This window comes from Clarias gariepinus, chromosome 4 (genome assembly GCF_024256425.1).
Source record: "Clarias gariepinus isolate MV-2021 ecotype Netherlands chromosome 4, CGAR_prim_01v2, whole genome shotgun sequence".
In the NCBI taxonomy this organism is placed as follows: domain Eukaryota; kingdom Metazoa; phylum Chordata; class Actinopteri; order Siluriformes; family Clariidae; genus Clarias; species Clarias gariepinus.
Genome location: NC_071103.1, coordinates 4,136,015 through 4,147,500, shown reverse-complemented (window position 1 = coordinate 4,147,500; position 11,486 = coordinate 4,136,015). Strand labels below are relative to the sequence as shown.

Here is an 11,486-nt window from a genome sequence, read left to right as displayed (position 1 = left end):
CACTACTTATTAAACAGAAACAGATTTAAAAAAAGTAGATCAGTGATGTAGTTTTGTGTGTGTGTGTGTGTGTGTGTGTGTGTGTGTGTGTGTGTGTGTGTGTAGAACTAAAGCTTTGGTCCTGGAGCTGCTGGCTGCCGTGTGTTTCGTCCGAGGAGGTCACGAGATCATCCTGGCAGCTTTCAACAACTTTAAAGAGGTGAGAGACGTGACATGAGAGACGTGACGTGAGTGACGTGACGTGAGTGACGTGACGTGAGTGACGTGAGTGACGATGTGTGCAGAAACTGAACGCCGCTCTGACACTGGAGACTCCTTCTGTTTAGTAACGGATTAAATAGAAACTGTAGTCTGTGCTGCATCATGTGACCACGTGACGTTGGGATCAGCTCTGAGCATGACTTACTGCTCATAACATATTTACATCAGTCCTTAATTCAGGGATTCCGCGCGTGTGTGTGTGTGTGTGTGTGTGTGTGTGTGTGTGTGTGTGGGCAATCTGATCTGGTCAACAATGAATTAAATGAATCAAATATTTAGACTAATTAACAATGCATAGGGAAGAATGAAAGATCACACAGGCATACATGCTACCATGTTTTTTATTGCACACACACACACACACACACACACACACACACATTTTATGCTAATCAACGATCAACATTTCCATTTCATTACAATGCATCGCCGTCCAGGTGTTGAGCGAGGAAGGGATAAAAAGTGAATGCGGGGGATATGCTGTGTGAGTGTGTGTGTGTGTGTGTGTGTGTGTGTGTGTGAGGGAGTTCAGGTGTCCGATGGTGATGGTGGTGACATAATATAGGTATTGTTTGGGAAGGGAGCAGTAGGCCAACTTCTGCATTATTCAGGAGTCTCTCTCTCTCTCTCTCTCTCTCTCTCTCACACACACACACACACACGCACACACACACAGCATATCCCCCGCATTCACTTTTTATCTCTTCCTCACTCAACATACATATGTATGTATACACACAAACACTTTTTTTATGTTTTTATTTATTGTATTTATATTTATATGTATTATACATTCTCACTATCACGCCTTTAAAGGGCAACTATTATGCAAATTTCACTTTGTATTCATTCTTTGACATTCTACAAAAAAAACAAACATTTCCTGATTTTTGTGGCCCCGGGCTTAAACAAGCTAATTAGATTTCACACCTAATATGACCTCATATAAGAATAACATCAAATAAACATAAAATACTTATGTCCAATATTTATTTAAAAATTTGGATACAATAAAGAGTCTAGAGAGCTATAGGGCTTATTATCATATTGTTATTTAAAAAAGCAAGAAAGATTTGGCTTCAGAAAGAAGAAACTTTTCTTTGAGTTGTGTGAGCTCTCCCCCTTGTGTGCATTTATGGTAGTGCAACAAGATATTTCCAAGATACTTATTACTGCTAGAATTAGGCATAATACATTCACTAATCACATCAACCTAAAGCATATCATGTGTCCTTACTAATATGTACTGTTATTAAACGTGTGTGCATTTGTGTGTAGGTATGCGGAGAGAAGAGCCGCTTCGAAAAGCTGATGGCCTACTTCTGTAGCGAGGACAGAAGCATGGACTTCATGGTGAGTTCCAGGTTGAGAGTCACCCCGGAATGATGTGTTTTTTTTATTTTTATCCATCCCACCCATAGACTCACAGGTGGCCCGTGGACTTGCGTTGACAGGTGATGATGTTAGTGTTAGTGTGTAATGGTTAAGATTGTCTCTCATCAGGTGTTCAGCTTCTCTTTATGGGGATTCAGCCAAAGCATTATTAACTTCTGGATGTGATGCTAGCAAGGAAAAACAGAAAAAGCATGACCAATGTTTATTTATTGCCAAAAAGGGCTTTATTTTGTAGTTAAAGCATAGATCAATGCAAGCTGTAGCTATAAAGCGAAACAAATAGTGATGAACGTTTTAAATATTGTAAATATGAATATGAAATTACATGTATAATTATATTTTTATTATAGTTTAATTTAATTTATTTTAATTATATTTTGATTGACTTCACAATAAATTTGTGTTCAGTTGTGATTAAAAAATGCCTTATATACTGTAATCTCTCTCCACTAGGTGGCGTGCATGCAGTTTATCAATATTGTAGTGCATTCTGTAGAAAACATGAACTTCAGAGTTCATCTGCAGTACGAGTTCACACAGCTGGGCCTGGACGATTACCTGGAGGTGATAAAACACACACACACACACACACACACATACACACGCACACACACACACACACATACACACACACGGACACACACACACACATATATACACACACACATATATACACACACACACACACACAGACACACACACAGACACACACACACAAACACACACACACATACACACACACGCACACACACGCACACACACACACGCATCCTTGAACTAAAGCATCCTTGAACTCTAACCCTCACCCTGGCAACAAAACAAAAAGCCACAGGACAGGACGAGTCAGCAACAGATAAACCATTAATAGTAAGTGAAAAGAAATAATGAATTAATACACATCAATCAATAAATAAATAGATTTGTTGTTGCTTTTTGTGGTATATATTCTGTAAATATAAAATGTAAAAAAAAAAAACACCAAACAAACAAGTAGCCAAAAAAAACAAACAACGACATAAACAAATATTTTAAATGATTAGATCAAAATTCACAGCAAACTGACAAATAGACATAAATACATACAATTCATGAAACATGACAATAAGAAAGTAAACAAACAAATAAATAAATAAATAAATAAATAAATAAATAAGCATGTATATGAATTTGTGTGTTGTTACTTTTTCTGTAATGCAACATTGAGTGTTAGAGGTGCAACAAACAAAAAGCAAATAAAAACACAGTAAGCAACAAATAAATACAAAACCAAGCGAACAAATAAGCAATAAGTAATAAACATACAAAGAGATAAATACAAAGAACAAAGAACTAAAAAGCACATTAAGCAACAAACAAGCTAAATTAAAAATAAACACTAAATCATAAATTAAAAGATAAATCAATAAATTAATAAATTAATACCAAGCAATAAATAATCAAACAAACAATAAGCAATAAGAAAACTAATAAACATACACCATAAACAAACAAACACTAAGCAATAAACAAACAACCAAACAAACAATCACTACATAAATAAACAAACAAATAAGCACTAAGCAATACAAACTATTAAACATATATAAATGTGTGTGTGTGTGTGTGTGTGTGTGTGTGTGTGTGTGTGTGTGTGTGTGTGTGTGTGTTTAGACATTAAAAGAGAGTGAGAATGAGAGGTTGCAGGTCCAGGTTCTGGCGTACTTGGATAACTTGTTCGACGTCGGAGTGCTGCTGGAGGACGCAGAGGCCAAAAACACCTTGCTGGAGCACCTAGAGGAACTCCAGCAGAACAACACTGAGGTACACACACACACACACACACACACACACACACATATCTATATTAATTAACTGAACAGTGTCATCTAGAGTTTTAAGCTACCTTATTCATGTGTGTGTGTGTGTGTTGCAGTTGAGCAGCAGGCTGCAGGAGTGTGAGAATGAAGCTATGGAGAAAGTGTCAGACCTGGAGAAACAGCTTATAAACACCACTAAAGAAATGGACCTTCTGAAGGAAAATCTCCGGGAATCCTGCGCGCAGCTCTCCACCCTGCAGCAGCAGGAGCAAGAGCGAGAGATGTCCAGAGAGCAGGAGAGGGAGAGAGAGAGGGAGCGAGAGCGCTGGTTGAAGGCGCTGGAGCAGCAGGTGCAGTCCCTGGTGGAGCGAGGGCTCATCCGCATGGAGCGTTCCGAGTCCGGATCCGTGGACCTGAACGTCATCCATGAGGCAGGAAACGCACAACTACCTCAAACTGGTGTGTGTGTTGTGTGTATGTTGGTTATGGATTTTTGTCTTTTTCTATATCTTGTTTTAAAATCACATATTATTTCTCAAGTCATAGGCGAGATTGCTCAGGAAAACGTTTGTGTGAGTGACTCCTGTGCAAAATCGCAACCTTCGCCTCCAGCTCCGCCCCCACTGCCGGGCCCTGCCCCTCCCCCACCACCTCCTCCTCCACCGCCGCCTCCACCTCTGAACACCTCCAGCACACGTGAGATCTCCATCCACACACTGCAGGGTTCTCATCAATCCAGTGTGTGTTTGTATATTCGTGTGTGTGTGTGGTTTGTTTTTTTAGGTATGAAGGAAAAGAAACCGATCCAGACGAAATACCGCATGCCACTTTTTAACTGGCAGGCGCTGAAAGACGAGCAGGTCGCTGGAACCGTCTTCACCGAACTGGACGACGAAAATGTCCTAGCAGTAAGGCGTGATTTCTTTTTCTCCACCTCACAATGAGTTGATTACCTCGTTGATTAGTTTCCTATAAAAGCACACCACCAGGTGATTCTATACATTCAGGCAATTGAACAAATCATATAGTGTAAAACATCTGTTTCTTCCAGGAGCTGGACATGGATGCTTTCGAGGAGCTCTTTAAGACGAAAGCCCAGACTCCTCCCTCCTGCGGCAGCACGCTGAAGATGAAAGTGGCGCGCAAGTCTTCCAGTAAAATCTCTCTGCTGGAGCCGAACCGCGCCAAGAACCTGGCCATCACTCTGCACAAAGGAGGCATGGACGCCAAGAAGATCTGCACCGCCATTGAGACGTATGTCCCCTTCTGTTTCTCACACAAATACACATACACACATATTTGTCAGATAATGAGCACAATATCCGATATGCAACTCACCAACAATAAATAATAAAAAACAAATATTCAAACTATTTTTCCCTATTTGTAGTAATGATAATTTTTTTGCAACAATAATAAGAATAAGAAGAATCATTATCAACATCTTCACCACCATCTTTCCCATTATCATGATTATCATTACAATCATCTTCATCCCATCATAATCATTACAATTACTGTGATTACCATCATCATCATCATCATCTCATCACCATCATTGTCATTACTAACATTATCATCGCTATTATCATGACGTCATTACCATCATTAACTTCACCATCATCATCCCCATGATCACTATCATACCATCATCCCCAACATCTTTCCCATTATCATAACCATTATCATCACCGCAATAATCATTCTTTTGTCACCATCATCATCCCCATGATCATGACATCACTATCAACATTTTATCACCGATAAAAATAATCACAATCATCTTCATCATTATCATAATAACATCAGCATTACTATCACCATTGTCGTCATTTATTATCATCACAACCATTACCATCATCCCCAACATCACTCTCATATCATCAACATTCCATCATCAATATCATCACCATCATAATCATCACCATCACTGTCACTACCATCATCATCATCATCATCATCATCATCATCACCATGATTATCCCCATGACCATAACCATCATCACTATCAGCACTATCATCATCATCATCATCATCATCATCATTATCACTATCATCATCTTCTCATCACCATCATCATTTACATCATCACTATCATACCATCACCATTCCATAATCATCATCACTATTAACGATATCTTACCACCATCACTGTCATTACCATCATCTCCATCATCATCATCAACATCAACATCATTATCATCATTACTATCATTATCATCATCATTATCGTGTGTTTATCTCCATCTTATGTTTACATACTTTTATGCACACCTCACTCTCTCTTAGGTATAACCTAAAGGAATTAAGTCTAGACTTTTTGGAGCAGTTGGAGCATTTCATTCCCTCCGACCACGAGCTGAAATTGATACAGAATTTTGAGCATGATGGACGATCCGTCCAGGAGCTCTCTGAGGAAGACCGTTTCATGGCCCAGTTTGGGAAAATCCCGCGACTCGGCCAGCGAATCAGCACGCTCACGTTCATGGGGAACTTCAGAGAGAGAGTCCAGCTTCTGCAGCCGGTTAGTGCGAGCTCTAAGGGAATAGATATATTATTTGTGGGAAAAGTGAAACAAACTGAGGGAGAGAATATAGTTGTGTGTATTCAAAGTACACACTGATGTAGCACACTATAGCCAGACTAAGCCAGGACGAGGTAGCACGCCATGGAGCAATGAATCAAGTTCATCCTTTTTTATACCAGATTATGTTTATCTGTAAAAGAATAAAACAAATCATTTGATTTAATTGACTTGTACTGTAGGAAAGTCTCTCCAATTTTAAACATGTCAGGAACAAAAAAATAAATAAATTGGAAGCATTTCTTAAAATTGTCACTTTTAAATTATTAAATCTAAAAATTCCAAGAACTGTATACGAAAATTGTAATATTTTAAAATTACATAACTCTATATAGAAGAAATGCTTTTTGTCCTTTAAAATAAAACTATAATAAGTCAAAAATGCGATTTAAAGTGGTAAAAATATTTCAAGAATAAATTGTTTAGCTAGTACAAATTTAAAGTATAAAACTATAGCTTTACTGACTACATTCTCCAATTTACAAGAAATATTAGTTTTTTCATGAAATATAATAAAATGTAGAAAATAGGAGGAAAAATAAATAGCAATTTAACAATTTTTGTAATTTTACAATTTAATAAACAAATTTATTTAAGAATTACATAAGTAACATTGTTAGGATTATTCTTAAAAGTTAGATTAATGTAACCTTAAATTAATTCATTTAAAACAGTTTTATTAACATGTTTTTGATATTTTAAGAATAACTTCTTAAACTTGCAGGAAATATACTTATGCATAAGTAAAGTTATATATCCATTATCATTTGAAATTAAACTCCCAAATGTTATGAAAGTGTTATTATTTAAATTACTTTAATTATTGAATAATAATATTTGATTAATAATAATAATTTATTTATTATTATTTAATATAAAATGTGGTTATTGTATTTACAAAAAAAAACTTTTTCCCCATTATTTTTATTATTATTATTATTGTTGTTGTTGTTGTTGTTGTTGTTGCTTTGAGAAATGTTTCATTACAGAAAATATTTGCGGAAAATAAAAATTATGTCTTAAGGATAAAAGTGCGAAACCTAAATTTTTTTTAAAATAACGTCTTGAATATTTAAGATAGAAATTTGTGAATATTTTAAATTTCCCAATTTTAGAAAAAAGAAATGCTTATTTTCTATACAATACTAATGTTTTGAGGAATATTTGTAATATTTGTGAGAAAAGTAATTCATATAAAAGATAGAGAGAAAGAGAGAATGAGTTGTGTGTATGAGAAAAGGGTAAATTCTAATTTTGTGTGTAAAATGCCATTAATACTGAAGCAGTGTGTTCTTAATGAGATTAATGTAATGCCAATTTAAACACAACACACTCACAGGAATGTAGTCTTTTTAGTGGAACTGAATGTTAGTGAAAAAACGAGTCAGACCACGTGATTTTTTTCCTTAAAAACCCTGAAATACAAACCGTCCTTTTACAAAGCGGTGAGAATTAAGCAACATGTTAATTAAAGCAGAAAAGGATTCTGATAATCACATAATTACAGCGTTTATCCGCACATTATCACAGACATGTCAATGCAGATTGTTCAGATGAACAGCAGCTCAGCATCTATTTGCTCTGATTAGATAATTGGACCATTTCTCTGCTTTTTGTTCTGTCTTTATTTGTAATGGTGCTTTTTTTTTTCTTTTTTTTTTATCTTGCAGCAACTGAATGCCATCATCGCTGCATCCATGTCAATTAAATCCTCCAATAAAGTCAAGAAGATTCTGGAGGTACTGGGACCAGTTTTTTTTGCTTGTGATTTGATCTTTCATAATGATTAAGCACCATGTCGTTTTAATCGTATTTCGTTTTATTCTCATCGTTTTAGATCATTCTTGCATTTGGGAACTACATGAACAGTGGAAAGAGAGGTGCTGCGTACGGCTTTCGCCTCCAGAGCCTCGATCAGGTGAGATGAAATGTGTAGATGACGATGAATTTATAAAAATCAAAAGAATTTCTAGCGTAGTTCCCGAATTTAAAAAAAAAGACTCACAATGGACATTAAAACTTTCCATCAAAAAGAAAATTCTAACTCATACATAGAACTATGGAAACATTTAAACTTGTACAAATACAAAATGTACATTTCAAAATTAAATTATTAAACTTATTACCTAGTACAAATTTTAAGTATAAAACTGTAAATTTGCTGACTACATCCAAAGTACTCTTTTTTTTTTTATAAAAATGGAAAGGTTAAAATAAATATAAAAAAAGAAAAAAATATTTAGAAGAAGATACTGTAGTAGACAGAATTAAAAAGGAAAAATGGATTAAAAAAAAAAAAAATATATATATATATATATATATATATATATATATATATAGTGACATTCAAACTTCATTTAACTAAAAAAACAAAGCAATATTGGAAGCAGCTATTTTAAAATTAGATAAAAATTAATTATTTAAATTAGTAATTAATTGACAGCACTACTTTTACCACTACTTTTATCTGACTCTAATGTGGAACCATGGATCCAAGTCGCATGACAATGTATTGGATATACAGTATATCTGATCTGGGAACGCATATGAAAGGGACTCAGATCTGATCTGAAAAACATCAGATTTATCCAATTAAACAACCCTAAATTAGGGGGGGAAATCTAAATTAAGTCACTGCAGTGTGGTAATGTGATCTTGAACATGAACATGATAAAAACATGTCAAGGCTTTGAAACAGTCAGACATAGACACAGTAAAATACAGTAGATGTATTAAAATAAAAAAAAAGATGCTGATGAGGGATCCTGATGTAACAGCAGTGTTAAATGTGACTGTATAAACAGGGGAAACAACTTCGATGACCTGATGATGACGTGATTACCCGTATTGTTTTAATTTGTTAATTACATTTGTCACGTTATATTCCTTTTACCTTGTGCTGTGGCTTTCGCTCAGCTGTTGGACACGAAGTCGACGGATCGCAAACAGACACTGCTGCACTTCCTCGTCAGCACCATACAGGAGAAATTCCCACTATTACACACCTTTCATACCGAGCTGCAATTTATGGACAAAGCAGCAATGGGTAAACACACACACACACACACACATACACACTCACACAAAAACACAAACATGGTGATCTTACAGAAACACTTTCCATCTTTTTTTTTATTATTGTTGCTTGATTTTCTTTCTGATTAGACTGATCCTTTTTTTTTTCCTTCAGTCTCTCTGGACAGCATTTTATTAGACGTGCGTGCCCTGGAGGCAGGAATGGAAGTGGCCCGGAAGGAGTTTGAAGAACAGAAAGACAATGTCATCCTAAGGGACTTCCTGTCCGACAACGGCAGTCTCCTGGACTCTGTGGTTAAAGATGCTAAAACCGCTCAGGTGTGAAAGTCTGAAACATTTTCACTTTAAAAAACAAAACTGATGCTAAAACACATGAGCTAAAATAACGCCACCTCTCTCTCTCTCTGTCTCTCTCTCTCTGTCTCTTTAGGAGGTGTACGAGGCAGTGGTGGAGTACTTTGGCGAGAATCCCGCAACCACTCCGCCTTCCATGTTCTTCCTAATGTTCATCAGGTTTATTAAAGCTTATAAGGTAACTTAGTTTCAAAGGATGTTCTAACTTGCATAGTCATGTATATTCAGTAATCTGGAGGTGCTTTGCATGTTTTGCACTTGTATCATTTAAACCCTGCGACCTCTCGGTATCTCTCTGTGGAGTTTTCTCGCTTGTAAATGAAACTTGCGATTAAAGTATGACTTATATCTGCACAGATGGCTGAACTGGAGAACGAGCAAAGGAAGAGAGAGAGTTTCATCGGAGGTGACGAGAGAAAAGAGGCAGCCATGACAGATGCGGGCAAAATGGGAGGCAAGGTACGGACAAAAAAGAAAAAAAGAAAAAAAAAGTTCACCTCCTCTTGGATGTTGTTCAGAATCCGAGTAACTGTTCAGAAAGCCGTGCACACCTGTCAATAAATATGTTTCCCCGCCGTTCCTCAGGTGCCCATGGCGCCCCTGTTGGCGCAGGTGGATCTGATAGCGGAGCTGAAGCGAAGACAGGTGTCCCCCCTCGTGCGGGAGGGCAAGGACGGCACTATTGAGGACATCATCACAGGTCGGTGGTCACATGTCTGCTCGAGTAAAATTGAGCGACTCTACAAAGACCTGGGTGCTTTTCCCTTCCCTGCCTATTTCCAACTTATCTCTAAGACTCGATTTCAGTGCAATCTGAAATAATCGGCTTCACATCTCTGTACCTCTCAGCTTTGAAAGCTGTTCTTTTCACGGCTCGTTCGGGGGAGCGCTCGTCCCAGCTGCTTTCTGACTCCGCCCTCAATGACTTAAACCCTTCATAGACTCCTTTCTCTGTTTCTTGCCTTCTCTGGTAGTGATTCAGATTTTTTGTGTCTTTTTTTTTACTAGGCAGTGTTTGCATTTTGCAATGACTGTGTGTGTGTGTGTGTGTGTGTGCGTGTGTGTGTGTGTGTGTGTCTTTACAGGTCTGAGAAATCAGCCCTACGTTAGAGCCGATGGAGGAAGACGCAGCAACAGATGGAAAACGTCACAGAAACTAAAAGTGTCTTCGGATATCTCTCTCTAGCACAAACATGCAGAGAATTCGTCTTGAATTGTGATTCATGTGTAATAAAACACAGTTTAGATGTACTGTATGGTCCGTAATCAAGATTTCAGTTTCAGGTCATGCGTGCCCTATACTTCTGATGTACATTAGCACCAAATCTATTTTCTATGATATGTTTTCTTATGTAATGGATGGAAGGAATAGGTCATTTCATATTGGGTACTGTTGCTTGATGTACATGTAACCTAATTAAATAAATCAATAAATGACATTCGATTACACAGATGGGCTTCGGTCAATAGCATGGCAACTTTATCTGCACCTAACTCACCATAGGAACAGTAACAACAAGGTGTGTAAGTTTGTAATAGTTGGGTGTTTTAACATGCCCTAACAATATTGTAATAGAATGGTAATAGTTAATAACACTTTAATGAAATAATAACAACAAAAAAATGACAAAGTAAAAAAACAAATCCTTTACCTGCCATTAGATTATGGTAAGACCATGCTAATAATGTTGGTGTAATAGATTGTTAAGTTATAACACAGTATCACCAACTATGACAAGATGGACTACCGTGAAATAGTTATAACATGGTAATTGCATGGTAATAGTTAGGTGTTGTATCGGAATAATAATGTACATAATGCAGTACCTTTACCTCGACATCATTACAACAAAATTGTAACACACCGTTATATGTAGTTAAACCATGATAATAAAATATTTATGGCAAATAATGTTAAAGATGGCATATACTGTATAGATTTAGCATGTTATGGTAATATACATACACCATGGCACTACACTAGCACCCATCACTGTAGTACTCAGGTATGTTCATGTGTAGCTCTGATACAGTAATGCTGGCATGTTTGTGGGAGGAAC

General features: G+C 36.7%; 1 protein-coding gene across 3 annotated transcripts in view; it reads left to right on the top strand.

The window, feature by feature from the left end:
• Window positions 1-10,856, top strand: part of fmnl1b (formin-like 1b) — a 24,814-nt gene extending 13,958 nt beyond the window's left edge. For all 3 annotated transcript variants that reach the window (XM_053494525.1, XM_053494523.1, XM_053494524.1), the window contains 17 exons: window positions 106-199; window positions 1,540-1,614; window positions 2,110-2,220; window positions 3,307-3,456; window positions 3,569-3,911; window positions 3,993-4,148; window positions 4,236-4,360; window positions 4,504-4,706; window positions 5,742-5,976; window positions 7,707-7,775; window positions 7,874-7,954; window positions 8,953-9,082; window positions 9,227-9,390; window positions 9,503-9,604; window positions 9,784-9,885; window positions 10,012-10,126; window positions 10,512-10,856. In XM_053494525.1, the coding sequence (XP_053350500.1) occupies window positions 106-199; window positions 1,540-1,614; window positions 2,110-2,220; window positions 3,307-3,456; window positions 3,569-3,911; window positions 3,993-4,148; window positions 4,236-4,360; window positions 4,504-4,706; window positions 5,742-5,976; window positions 7,707-7,775; window positions 7,874-7,954; window positions 8,953-9,082; window positions 9,227-9,390; window positions 9,503-9,604; window positions 9,784-9,885; window positions 10,012-10,126; window positions 10,512-10,612 (2,356 nt within the window). In that variant the 3' untranslated portion in view covers window positions 10,613-10,856. The remainder of the gene's footprint in view (window positions 1-105; window positions 200-1,539; window positions 1,615-2,109; window positions 2,221-3,306; window positions 3,457-3,568; window positions 3,912-3,992; window positions 4,149-4,235; window positions 4,361-4,503; window positions 4,707-5,741; window positions 5,977-7,706; window positions 7,776-7,873; window positions 7,955-8,952; window positions 9,083-9,226; window positions 9,391-9,502; window positions 9,605-9,783; window positions 9,886-10,011; window positions 10,127-10,511) is intronic.
• The last annotated feature ends 630 nt before the right edge of the window (window positions 10,857-11,486 follow it).